General features: G+C 46.7%; 1 protein-coding gene across 3 annotated transcripts in view; it reads left to right on the forward strand.

Annotated features, from left to right (window-relative positions):
- LOC146799614 (galectin-related protein-like) overlaps positions 1 to 14,393 on the forward strand; it is a 56,532-nt gene that overhangs the window by 20,479 nt on the left and 21,660 nt on the right. For all 3 annotated transcript variants that reach the window (XM_085627204.1, XM_085627203.1, XM_085627202.1), the window contains exon 3: positions 1,613 to 1,787. In XM_085627204.1, coding sequence (XP_085483330.1) covers positions 1,613 to 1,787 — 175 coding nt within the window. The remainder of the gene's footprint in view (positions 1 to 1,612; positions 1,788 to 14,393) is intronic.

Raw genomic sequence — 14,393 nt, forward strand, 5'->3', positions numbered from 1 at the left:
CATTTCCGTACGAATCGTAAAAAACACCGACCGACGAAAATATACGTACGAATGTGATCCGGGAATGCTGCGACGTGACGTCGGGACGCTTTCAGGCAGCGTTTCACGACCCAGGAAGTACGATTCGAACCGACAGCAGTCCGGACGGCGATATTTTCACGGCACCCAAAAAGTGCCGGAAAGGCGAAGTACGGCACGAAACGACCAGAGTAGGTGGCCCGGTACGCGCCGTACCCCCCCAGCCCCCGTATGTACGCGCCGACCCCCCCAGCCCCCGTACGTACGCGCCGACCCCCCCAGCCCCCGTACGTACGTGTCGTACCCCCGTGTATGTACACCCGTGTACGTGTCGTACCCCCCGTGTATGTACACCCGTGTATGTGTCGTACCCCCCCCGTGTATGTACACCCGTGTACGTGTCGTACCCCCGTGTATGTACACCCGTGTACATGTCGTACCCCCGTGTATGTACACCCGTGTACGTGTCGTACCCCCGTGTATGTACACCCGTGTACGTTCGAGTCGTACCCCCACCCGTGTATGTACACCCATGTACGTCTCGTACCCCCGTGTATGTACACCCGTGTACGTCTCGTACCCCCCGTGTATGTACACCCGTGTACGTGTCGTACCCCCCTTGTATGTACACCCGTGTACGTTCGAGTTGTACCCCCACCCGTGTATGTACGGTGCGTACCCCCAGCGCGTAGCGCTGGGGGTACGCACCGTACATACACGGGTGGGGGTACGACTCGAACGTACACGGGTGTACATACACGGGGGGTACGACACGGGTGTACATACACGGGGGGTTTGACACGTACGTACGGGGGCTGGGGGGGGGTCGGCGCGTACGTACGGGGCTGGTGGGGGGTCGGCGCGTACATACGGGGGCTGGGGGGGTCGGCACGTACGTACGGGGGCTGGGGGGGGTCGGCGCATACATACGGGGGCTGGGGGGGGGTCGGCGCATACATACGGGGCTGGGGGGGGGTCGGCGCGTATGCGGGCACATGTCTCCATGGTTGCTATGGGAGTTCGGTGCGGACGGTGTTTTTTCCATACTGTTGTAACATCGGACGCACGGGATGGATCGTAATTCCGCGGTCGGACTTCACTTTTCACATTTGTACGGTAAATCGTCCGAGGACGTGTCGGACACAATTTCCGACCCGGGGACGTGTGGGGAATAATTCCCAATGCGATTCGTATGGACTTTTTCCCATGCGAATCGTAGTTGGCAGTTTGTACGGCACTTGTATGATTCGTACGGTAAAAAGACCGGATACGAGTCGTACGGGGAATTTTTTTACCGGATCGTAATCGGCACCTCTGACTACCTTTTTGGTATTTAAGTGAAAAGTCTTTCTGGTCACTTCCCTAGATTCGATCAGTGTGCCTTTCCTTTTATAAATGTTTCTTCTTCTTGGGATATTTTTAAAAGTTCATTACTTTCTGGAAAGATTTGTTTTGAAAATAGTGTTTGTATCGTGAGTTTTTAAACATTTTACGTGCATGCAGATGAGATGGTCCCATAACAGTGTATTCTATTATGCAAGTCATGATTTCCCCCTCAACTCCAGACATTAATACTTGCTCTGATATTTTTCAGCCTTGCTGTGAGTTTGCTGTGCAATCCCGTCGACCCCAAGGCGGACATAGCGCTTCAACTGACAGTCAACTTCCAGGAGCGATCAATAGTTCGAAATGCAAAAATTGCAGAGGAATGGGGCACAGAGGAGAAAAATATAACATATTTCCCCTTTACAGCTGGCGAGAATTTCAAGGTAAAAGGAAATGATGTCAAGTTGGGAGAAATACAGTGGGAGACCAACATAGTGAATATGCCATACCAACACTTGGGTTAAAAGTGTGAACAGACTTTATTTATTCATCTGAAGTCAAAGATCACAGTGTGATTCCTGGTTTTCCCAGCATCAACAGGCGGCACACCACAACTAACAAGCATTGGCATAGCCAATAGGTCTCGCTTTTGGGACCTTATAAGTATTTAGTTATGCAGCACAATTTCCTTGGTGCAACAACTGTTGCATGGCTAAACACTTATAAGGTCCCAAAGGCGAGACCTATTGACTATGCCAATGCTTGTTTCAATATGGTCGTTCAGTTGTACATAATGCCTTCTTGGTCATATATAAGGTAACAAAAGTGCTTCTGACACTTTTTTATTAAAACTTTTCAGCAAGCTGCACAGCAGCCACACTTGTCTACAGCACAGCTTAAAGACATTGGCAAAGTCAATATCTCTGGATAAACACATATAAGGCCCCAAAGGCGAGACCTATTGGCTATGCCAATGCTTGTTTGCATTGTTACACTTCAAGTGTTGCCTTCCCCACCATCGTTGCGGTAGTGAATTGTGTACTTTCTCCGGACATCAGGCATCTTAGGATCTCAGACTGGAACAAATGGGTGCAAAAGCTGAACCTACGGACAGAAATCAAACTGCAGGTTAACTCCAGGCTCTAGGGTTACACTAGGAAGGATGCAGGAACTTAGAAAACAAGAGGAAAACAAACTCTTAGCGACTAACCATCACAATAATCACAATAGGCAAATATTTAAACCGCGTCCTTAGTTTAGGTCTAAATAGTGCAAAACATATGTTGTGCAGCTGCCACTTCACAGCTGCACACGTGCAGTGGAACTGTCACTTCACTGCTGCACATGCTTAGAATATTTTTTGAGCTTTGCTTTAAAGAGTTTTTCGGTATATATGTCTCCTCTGTCTGTATGGTTAACTTCCATCATTCTCATTCGCCTTGGCTGGTAGCTCATTCAGCTCTGGATGAAGCACTCGTTGAAAAGTTGCCGTATTTATTCATTTTTAGGTCTCGTCTGAGCTAGCGCTTTAGCGCTGCTCTGGCGAGACTTATAGTAAGCGAGTTTTAGAAGTGCAAACGAGTGCTTTCAGGCCTCCAAATACAGTGCATGTGCTCCGGGCGCTCGCACCATTTGGCAGCCTGAAAGCACTGGTTTGCTTTCACTTTCGCGGCCGCACGGCCGCTTGTTGTGTTTTATCTCTGCTTCCCTCACCGAGTCGCCCTCCCACCGTGCACCCACCCTTAACCCCTTCCTCCCTTTTGTTTCCAAGAGTGTCCTCTATCCGTGTGTGTGAAGGGAATTCCCTTAACAAGTCATGAACGCGCGAGGTCACGGGCTGACCTCGTTGCTTTCGATGCATGGGTTTCTAAGAGGTGGAATAAGCAGTGTTTCAAGCAATTCGTGTCTGAACAAATTAGAACGTCAGGGCGTCCTTATTCTTTTACTCATCTGAATGGCCGGTGGCTGCCCCTTTAACAATCATCAAGCTCCGCTTCTCCTTTAACCATTTCCAGTGCCCACTTTCATTTCCTTCTTGGCTGTAGCCGGAAAAGACCAGCTGTTGTGCTCCGATCGGAGCTGCTGCAACAGGGGTGCCCTGCTCACTGGATGCCGCACTCCCAGGCCCCGCTCTGATGCAAAGGCCTCTGGTGCTCTCGCTGTTGAAATTGCAGCTTGTTTTACACTATATCCTGTCGATTTTGCATGGTTGTGTCGCTCAATATGGTTTGAATGTTAGGCCTTCATTTGCCTTCGGAGTTCAACAGTAGGAATGTTACCATGAATAACTGGCACACTTCTTACCAACTGTGTCTGTATGGAAGATGGTTCAGAGGGTTAAGGCGCACACTGCAGGGCAGACAGCAGCCATTGTGTACAGTGTGAAGAGAAACATTGCAACAAACAAACACAACCATTTTTTACCTTGAAATATTAACAGACTGAGCACATCCTGGACAGATTCAGCACACGCACCTCATGCCCTACAGCACCCCCGCCAGAGGCATTAACTCTCCAAACTTTCTGATCTGTTCGCTCAGCCCTTCAGGTTACACACAGAACTCGGACAGATGGTGAACCCGCTCAGCTATCCTACATGGTTTCAATCAGTAATATGCAGGTTGGACAGCTCACGCAGCTATCACCAATTTATATTTTGCTATTGTATCCGTGTAAAGTTGAAGCCTCAATAGCCACCTCTTGGCATCGGATTCAAGAATGTATTGTGTAAAGTAAAACCTTTACTCTGACCAGGGTAACAAACACTTTCACATTCACTATTCTGCTTGTAGCTTACATTAGAAAACACTTTTAGGGCTGGTGACTGTGTACTATACAGCAACCCGAGCCCTGTGTTTACATATAAAATACATTTTATTTATGTAGCGCTTACTACCCCTAATGAGGCATGTTGTACATATGTTGTGACTGAATCAATACAGTGCCTCGAAGACCAAGGCTCAATTTTCAGACTCCTGTCCAGGCTCACCTCTTCTCCCCTTCACCCTCCTCCCACACCCACTGCCTTTCACACCACAGTACTTGTCACATATCAGGCTTCTGTGACCCAATCATAGGAGACAACCCCCCCAAATGAGGGCGACTTTACAGAGGTCTGATGGAGGCTTTACTGCTGAGTGCCAAATGCAAGACACGTCTGGGAGGCCAGTCCCATCTTGGGTTTACTGTTTCCCTTTGTGCATATATAGTAAGAGTGGGACGGTTGATTTCTTTTTATCCTTATATATCCGCATACAAATCGCTCAACTAAACTTGACTAAATGGTTCTAGCATGTTATTAAAATACTAGAAGTTTATTGGAGACAGCTATATTTTTTTCTTTAGACTGAGCCCCTCCGAGAAGCTTGACTAATCACAGCCATTTCCCTTTAATTTGAAAAATGTGCGACGCTTCGTTTATTTGCGCATTATTTTGAATGTAACGCCTATAGCCAATGTTATTGTATGCATCGCAAGAATATGGATATTTTGTAATTTGCCATAAATAAAATATAAAAATAACCTGATAGCAAATGTTCTAGAATTTTCAGCGTTGTTTAAACAATAGGAGGGATTAAGAGTTGTACTATATAAGGAATTGGTGCGTTTTTCAGGCATGCATTACATTTGTTTGTTTTCGGGCATATTTATATAAGCATATTTCTGCCACTTGTATGTCCTTGTAGAGCGAGCGTCCTTTCCATACCGTTCTGGGCTGTTCACCCATCGGAGTCCAGCTGGTCCATGACACGCTGCGGCTATGGATCGCGAAGAAAGATCTTGGGGTTTTATGTTATTGGACTATGTTTGGAAAGTGTGTTTGACGTTTACGCGGCCTCTTGGCTGGTGATGTGTATTTCTTGGTGTATGCATGTACCATGAAGCCAGTAATAAATACACTATACTCCTTAATCAGCCAGGGAGATCGTTTCGATTCACAATGATTCCTGACACGACAGGGCTGATTTAGGCTTTCATCCATCCCCGTTAAAATGCTTAGAGGAACTGTAACAACTTTTAAATTGTTTTCACTATATTAAGAAGCTGAAAAGCGTAACACGCTGCTCTCGTCTCGGGTACAGACATCCGCTTCCCTGCTAGCGTAAAGCTTTTCTCTCTTTTCAGTGTTTGTTCTCCAGTACGAATGAAGAAAGAAAAAACAAGCATTTGCAATGCAATAGGTCTCGCATTTACGCGGTTTTGAGCTATTGGCATTGTAAATGACAATGCCTTTTATTTATGTGTTTGTTTTTAAAACATAAATAAAAGGCATTGCCATTTACAATGCTGATAGCTTAAGCTCGCGTAAATGCAAGACCTATTGCATTGCAAATGCTTGTATTAGTTTATTTCTTTTGTTTAATGCAAACTTTACCCAGCAGGGTTTTTAGAGCGCAGTACAAAATGACAATGTGAGAACACCAGGCAGGAATCACTCATTTGTTGAATGAGGACATAAATACGTAAACATTTACAATACAGCTTCCGGTAGTGAATTACATAGGAGCTCAATACATTTGTATATATGATGGGCAATTGGGCATTACTTTTTAAAGTGCGGAAATTGAAGATTTGCAGAGAATAACATTTGAAAAGGGTAAATATTAGGTAGTTGTGCAGCAACTGGTTAGCTTGACATGTATATCAACAGGGAATAGCAATATAGGAAAATCAACAAAAAAATTGATAGAATTTAAGTTATAACCTGCATTGCCAAAATCTTCTCTTATATCAGTAAATAACAGCATCGGAGTCCAGCTGGTCCATGACACGCTGCGGCTATGGATCGCGAAGAAAGATCTTGGGGTTTTATGTTATTGGACTATGTTTGGAAAGTGTGTTTGACGTTTACGCGGCCTCTTGGCTGGTGATGTGTATTTCTTGTTGTATGCATGTACCATGAAGCCAGTAATAAATACACTATACTCCTTAATCAGCCAGGGAGATCGTTTCGATTCACAATGATTCCTGACACGACAGGGCTGATTTAGGCTTTCATCCATCCCCGTTAAAATGCTTAGAGGAACTGTAACAACTTTTAAATTGTTTTCACTATATTAAGAAGCTGAAAAGCGTAACACGCTGCTCTCGTCTCGGGTACAGACATCCGCTTCCCTGCTAGCGTAAAGCTTTTCTCTCTTTTCAGTGTTTGTTCTCCAGTACGAATGAAGAAAGAAAAAACAAGCATTTGCAATGCAATAGGTCTCGCATTTACGCGGTTTTGAGCTATTGGCATTGTAAATGACAATGCCTTTTATTTATGTGTTTGTTTTTAAAACATAAATAAAAGGCATTGCCATTTACAATGCTGATAGCTTAAGCTCGCGTAAATGCGAGACCTATTGCATTGCAAATGCTTGTTTTAGTTTATTTCTTTTGTTTAATGCAAACTTTACCCAGCAGGGTTTTTAGAGCGCAGTACAAAATGACAATGTGAGAACACCAGGCAGGAATCACTCATTTGTTGAATGAGGACATAAATACGTAAACATTTACAATACAGCTTCCGGTAGTGAATTACATAGGAGCTCAATACATTTGTATATATGATGGGCAATTGGGCATTACTTTTTAAAGTGCGGAAATTGAAGATTTGCAGAGAATAACATTTGAAAAGGGTAAATATTAGGTAGTTGTGCAGCAACTGGTTAGCTTGACATGTATATCAACAGGGAATAGCAATATAGGGAAATCAACAAAAAAATTGATAGAATTTAAGTTATAACCTGCATTGCCAAAATCTTCTCTTATATCAGTAAATAACAGCATAAATCGCATACGGTGGCTGTTTGTATGCTGCACATCTGTCATAGAAGTATGCCTTATGAAAAGTGGAGAACTGGATTATAGCAGTCGGAGCACAAGTAAAATGAGTTGGGCGAAAGTGAAATCGATGGATGGCAATGCGTCCATGAGACTAGCCCTGTGGTGGGGGAGGGACAGTTGTGAGAGGCGCCATGAGGAAACAATCTCTCGGCTTGCTGTGGCGGGGGCGGGGGAGCGCATTCCAGGCGGGGGAGCGGACCCTTTGAAGTGGATTGCATGGCGGCACGATGCACGTGATTGTGCGCGTGCTCGCCATGCAATCCACTTTTGGGAGCACTTTGAAATGCCCCTCTTACTAGAGTCTCGCATAGCGATTGCGTAAACGCAATAGCTAGGCGAGACCTAAAAATAGGACGGAACACAGACAAATCCTAAAAGGTGGTGTGGGGCTTGTGACTTGACTGATATATATATAATGCCAGAGGTTCCATGCAGGCATAATTATTGTCAATGCTTACTTTGTGCAAGACGTCATGGTGATAAAAAAAGGTGGTGGTGCCGGAGTATTTAAAAAGTAATAAAAAATACTTTGATGCAAGTATAACAAGTGGCGAGGATGCTATACTCACACAAGAAAAATATATTGTTTTTGTGTTATGCAGAAAAATGCCAGCATATATGAGCACATCTCAGTATTTCCATCTGTTCCAGTTGACGTTTCAACCAGAGCAGAATAATGTAATGGTCATCATCATCAGGATTTTACACAAGAACTTCGATATTAGAATCTGTTAGTTGGTTTGAGTGATGAACAAACATTTAGGGGTCGGAAGGGCACCGAACGCGATCCGGCCGGAAAAACTACGAGCCGTACGTGTGTTTTCCGCCCAACTCGTACAGCTGTACGAGCGAGCAAGTACGATGCGAGCTACATGAAATTCACCGACGAGTCGTTTCCGGGTCCGAACCGCTCTGTACGTCTCGGTCGGAAGCAAACCGTGGCGTGCAATGGATGCGATTTACAACCGAGCCAGTACGATGCACGCATCGGACAGCCTGTGCGAGCCGGAGTGTCCGGCTCGCACAAGCTCCCGGAGTTGGATTTCCGGGGTCCATGTCGGACCCCCTAACACTCGCAGCCCTATGACTCGGACACAGGGGGAGACCTATGGGTCTCCCCAACACAGGCATGTACGGTGCGGATGGCACCGACGCGTACCCACTGTAGGGGGCGCACTTGTTCGTTAATGGGAGCCCATGTACGCATCGTACGACCGGCTCCCATTGACTTCTATGGGAGTCCGACTGAACCGAGTCCGACAGCATACGTGCGCATCATACTCGCTCGGTCGGACTGTAGAGGTCCGGTCGGAAAACACTCCGGATCCGACTCGGTCAGGGTGCTTTCCGACCCGGATCAGAATCGGCCCCTTAATGTATTAGCTGCAAAACTGTCCCAAGGAATGCCAAGTGCATGTAATTGAGACATCAAGAAAGGAGTAAGTAAAATTCTACTGTCACAGCTTCCAAATTAATTTTTTCCTCTCCGTTTTTCTAGAATATATCGATTCTGACCACGATTAATTCAGCATGTAAATTACAAAATGTATGGAACGTGCATAATTGTATGTTTTGGTGAAGTTCCCAGTTTAAGCTGAATGAATATTTATTACAGCGCTAATCCCATCTGAGCTTTCAAACCCTTGAGGCGGAAGAGTGAAATAGAAGCCTCTCACATAACAAATAGAGCCCCAAATTTACTAAGGACTTGCGTCGCCTTGCAGTTCGAGTTGCAGTTCGAATGAGCTGCATTTTTTCCAAAATGTTTCAACAAAGCAAACACAAGAACCTGCGTGAAAAGATGAAGAAAACAAATAATGCTTTGGTTATAATACATGTAAGACAGTAATATTTATATTGTTGTAAATAGATACCACAGGAAGCCATAATAATTTCTCACTGCTTTTAACTTCATAGCAGTGAAAAAAGGGTTTTGAATGCAGTGCTTTGGTTGGCGCTGAATCGCTGTCTCCTTATGGTATCCAGGGACCTGAGGGAGCTCCGCCTACCCATGGTCTACAGGGACTCGAGGAAGTTCCGCCTATCCATGGTCTCCTAGGACCTGTGGGAGCTCCGCCTACCCTAGGTCTCCAGGGACTCAAGGGAGCTCCGCCTATCCTAGGTCTCTATGGACTCGAGAAAGCTCCGCCACCCCATGGTCTACAGGGACTCGAGGAAGCTCCGCCTACCCATGGTCTCCAGGGACCTGAGGGAGCTCCGCTTACCCATGGTCTACAGGGACTCGAGGAAGCTCCGCCTACCCATGGTCTCCAGGGACCTGAGGGAGCTCCTCTTACCCATGGTCTACAGAGACTCGAGGAAGCTCTGCCTACCCATGGTCTCCAGGGACCTGAGGGAGCTCCGCTTACCCATGGTCTACAGGGACTCGAGGAAGCTCTGCCTATCCAAGGTCTCCTGGGACCTGTGGGAGCTCCGCCTACCCTATGTCTCCAGGGACTCAAGGGAGCTCTGCCTATCCTAGGTCTCCATGGACCGCATGGAGCTTTGCCTACTCAAGGTCTCCAGACAGCTGAGGGAGCTTTGCCTATCCTAAGTCTCCAGGGACATGATGGAGCTGGAGCTTCGCCTACACTAGGTCTCCAGGGCCCTGAGAGAGCTCTGCCTACCCTAGGTCTCCAGAAACTCGAGGTAGCTCCGCCTGCCCATGGACTCTGGGGAGCTGTGGGAGCTTTGCCTACCCTAGGTCTTCAGGGAGCTGTGGGAGCTCTGCCTGCTCTAGGTCTCCAGGGAACTGAGGGAGCTCCGCCTACCCATGATCTCCAGGGAGCCGAGGGAGCTCCGCCTACCCTAAGTCTCCAAGGACCTAATGGAACTTCACCTACCCATGGTCTCCATGTACCTGAGGGAGCTTTGCCTACCCATGGTCCCCAGGGACCTGAGAGTGCTCTGCCTACTCTGGTTCTCCAGGGAGCCGAGGGAGCTTCTCCTACCCATGATCTCCAGGGACCTGAGAGAGCTCCACCTACTCTAGTTCTCCAGGGACCTGAGGGAGCTTCCCCTACCCATGGTCTCCAGGGACGTGAGAGAGCTCTGCCTACTCTAGTTCTCCAGGGAGCTGAGGGAGCTTCTCCTACCCATGATCTCCAGGTACCTGAGGGAGCTTTGCCTACCTTAGGTCTCCAGGGACCTGCGAGAGCTCCGCTTACTCTACATGGATGGTTTAGATGCCTGCCTCCTGTGCCGCTTCATAGCTGCCATGTTCTCAGTTTGCTTAAGTGTGACATTTCCATGATTTCAGTGTACTTAGGAGTGACATTCTACAGCCAAATGTGTGACACTTTGAGTGACCCTTATCTTTTACTGTGTGTATTTTAATCAATTACATGCATAAAGTGCTTTCTCAGTTGTAGAATGGGATGTAGTAACTCTCCAAATAGAGAAGTCACTATTCCTTACTGTGCCAACCAGGAGTCAGTTCTGTTTTTCTCTGCTTAAACACAGACAGACATCTGCAGAAAGACTGCAGGAACCAATTGAGGTTTCACAATGTAAAAGAGTGTATTTCCCACTTATTAGTAATGTGCATTAATTTTCATTTAAGGTGCATGTGACTGCATTAGGTATCTAAAGGTGGTAAGACCAATGAAAATGCAGACAGAATAATATTGTTCTTTTTACTCACGTCTTTGCCCCAGGTTCTGACACTGGCCCCCATTGCTGCTGGACTCCCCAGTGCCAACCCGAAGTGACTGGCAGCAAAGGCTGAGGCTGTCAGTAGAGAACGTCTTGGAACTGGGATAGCGTGTGCTGGTGGTGGTGGGGGGGTGGGTGGCCTGGGATGCATAGTGTCTGTGTGCTACCTTTGAGGCTTGTGGTACACTACAGGTTGTTTTTTAGTGCTGCTGCCAGGCTCGGGTGAAATCAGGGTCACATTGCCTTGGCCGCTGCTGGGAGGATGGTTTGTGACAGCTGAAGGCAGACTCCCTAACACCTTTAAAAGTGTGCGCTCGCCCACTGGCATGAGATTGAACTACAAAGACCCCACACAGGACTGGAGGCAGGAGGGCAGATGAGGCCTAACATCCTGCCATCCGTCCCTGCTCCACACACGTGGATTGTGGTGCTGGGGGCTTCTAATGCGGGCCGGGGGATACAGGACTTTGAACACACTGTGAGAGTGACCCACCTGCCAGGGGTGGCTGGTAACCTTTAAAAGTGGTGGGGCATATGAAGTGCCCCAACGCTTCCCAAAAACTGACATTAAACAACCTTTCCCTCCAAAATCCCAAACTAAAACAAGCCTTCCCTCCAGAAGCCCAAAATAAAACAAAAAGCATTTTGCAACATAAATACGAACTAAATCACTTCCCTGACATGCATTACACTAACATTTGTAATAAGTAAAATTAAATGAAATGGTACTTTACTGTGCTTCCTCCTCTGTGTCCTTCTGCAGTCTGTGGCACGAAGAGGTCCCTAATCAATCCAGACGCAGATCTCATGCAATTAACCAGCATGAGAGAAGCGCCAGGATTGGATGGAGCAGGTTGGCTGGATACTCCTTCAGGCCCTGGAGGCCCTACACCCAGCTCTCTAAAACAGCTTGGGTTATCAGGCTGGCCATCATAAGACCGCCGCCCAAACTGACATGCGCACTTTGGAGTGTCTGGCCATCCACTGCTCCAGTCCTCCCTGCTACCAATTAGCATCAGAGGACATGCCCCACATTTCTCCCGGCTTGGTGGCAGACTGGCGCAGTGGCATCCATCGGTGAAAAATAAAATGGTAATGAAATCATTTCATTGCCATTTTACTTTTCACATTATGGCGTGGTTTGCAGTGGGCGGGTTGGAATGCTCCTCCGCCCTCATGAAGAAACCGCCACTGCAACCTGCCCTCCTCAATGTCAGTCGCATGCACGACCTCCCTCCCAGCCCACACACTTGGCGCACTCTTCCAGGCCCGATGAAGATAGTGCTACGGTGACATGACAATGACTGAAGTGAATGTGCTATCCAAGTGCAATAATATAGTGGGATTTCAAATAAGGTGAAACAAAATCTTTGTTGGTGGCTCGCTCTCTTTTAATTTAGATTTATTGTTTTTAGCACCAAACATAATTGGTAGATTCTTACAGGAATTGCAGCGTGAAAAGTGCGGCAAAGAAATGAGGTTCACTGCAGACTCTGTGCATATTAGCATGCTTCGCAAAGGTTCCACTAAAGCTGTGCAGAGTTGAAAACGGATCGCCCCCCTCTCTTGAGTGCACCATTCATTTGTAACGTATTAAAAGGCATCAGTAGCCTATCATGGATTACACACGGATAACAAATGCCCAAAATCGCCTTGGCTACCCTTATTGAGAACAATAGGTCCCTTAAGCGGGTTTGTTCTTGGTGAACGCGCAGCATGTATCTCCCCACTCATCCCCTGCGGCCCAATCACGAAGCACAGCAGAGGCACCCCCCACATGGTCGCTCCACCCGAATCCCAATAACTTCAGACCACCACGAGTTTGTTTTTTATGGAAGAATTGAGGCCGCAGTTTATTAGGCATTTTCAACTTACAAGCGATCCTTTACACATCCTTACTTTGTCCAGAGAGCCTGTGTCCTTACCCCATAAGCTCTGCACTGTGCCTTGCCTTCAGTGCATCTCACCTTACCCCTGGCAAACTATCAGCATACTAAACGTAAACCAAGTGCTGAGAGCAGACTAGCACGTGCAGGAACGTGAGCAGAGGGAAGGAGCCAATCACAGAACTGCTGCAGACTGTGCCATGGAAATAGAAAGAGTGTTTTGCAAGAAGCAATGGTTCCGTAAGGCAATTAGTCACAATCAAGAACTAATTTGTCTTAAAAATTAAAAGACAAAACAATTATCAATCCACCAAGGCAAGCAAAAATAGGCAGATAAACTATTATGTTTATTGCAATGAATTCATTCATAGCGTATTTTTCGAAAATATCTCAAGCTATTTTTGAGGATATTGTAAAGGTCCAATCCTCTCATTTACGTGAAAAGACGTGCAGTGATAGGTGAGTGATAGAAAAAGTGAATCATGTAAAAAGAAAATGTGACTCCTTAGGTTAATTTTATACAATTGAAAAGGAGTCTGTGTAAGTCTGCTGTCAACGCTGTTTTGACCTCTAGCAATGTGAGGTCATCATCAGGACAAGGTGTGTGACCACCCAGTATCTAAAATTTAAGAAACATTTGAGTCAGAATTCTAGGGAGAGAAAAGGGCCTGAGTATATTTCTATTTATGCTGAAATTGCAGTTGCCTGGTAGGAAGATAAAGGGAATCAAGCCAGAGAAAAAACCATCCCTATTGGGAAAAGATAGGGAGATGGGCATCCAATTGGCCCTAAATGACGGAGAGAAGGAGCATAAGAACTACTAATCATTTACATAAATGGAGTTAATCAAAGGTGGCGTAATGATGATGATGATGATGATGATAGATAATTTATATTGCGCAAGACAATAACCCACAGGTATCAAGGCGCCTAACAAAACAAAGATGGAAATGTACATCCTTACACATAGGCTCGCAGGAAGAGGCGAGTTTTAAGGGCACTTCGGAATATCTGTAGGGAGGGTAGGGACCTGAGATCCAAAGGAAGATCATTCCACCATTTAGGAGCCAGAGTGGAGAAAGCCCTGCCACCCCACTTGGCTCTTCGTATGCGGGGGACTGTCAGGAGCAGTTTCCTGGAGGAACGCAAGTCCCTTCCAGGAGTATAGTGGGAGATGATAGAACCAACTCCCGTGTCGCTGTTCTTTGCAATGGCTCTATAGGTCATGCATAAGACTTTGAACCGTACTCGGTGCTCTACCGGTAGCCAATGCAGCGCTTTCCTGGCCAGTGTGGCCGAGGAGCGTCTGGGAACATCCAGAACAAATCTGGCTGCGGCATTCTGGACTACCTGCAAGCGCTGTAGAAGGCTCCTATTCAGCCCCGCATACAGCGCATTACAGTAGTCCAGTCGTGAGCCGATGAGAGCGACAGCTACTTGCTTTCTGGACTGCTGAGAGAGACATTTCCTGATTCTTCGCAGGGTGTGAATTAAGCCCCAACAGGTAGAGATGGTTCTACTAACCTGTCCGCCCATATCCAGGGCAGGGTCTATCATCACCCCAAGATTCCTAGCAGATATCATGGGGGAAGGGCACACTCCTAGCGAGTCAGGCCACCAGCTGGCTGACCAGATGTTCTCTTTCCCTCCAAACACCATCACCTCAGTCTTCTGTCTCAGTCT

The sequence above is a fragment of the Triturus cristatus genome, chromosome 9 (genome assembly GCF_964204655.1).
Source record: "Triturus cristatus chromosome 9, aTriCri1.1, whole genome shotgun sequence".
Taxonomy (NCBI): Eukaryota; Metazoa; Chordata; class Amphibia; order Caudata; family Salamandridae; genus Triturus; species Triturus cristatus.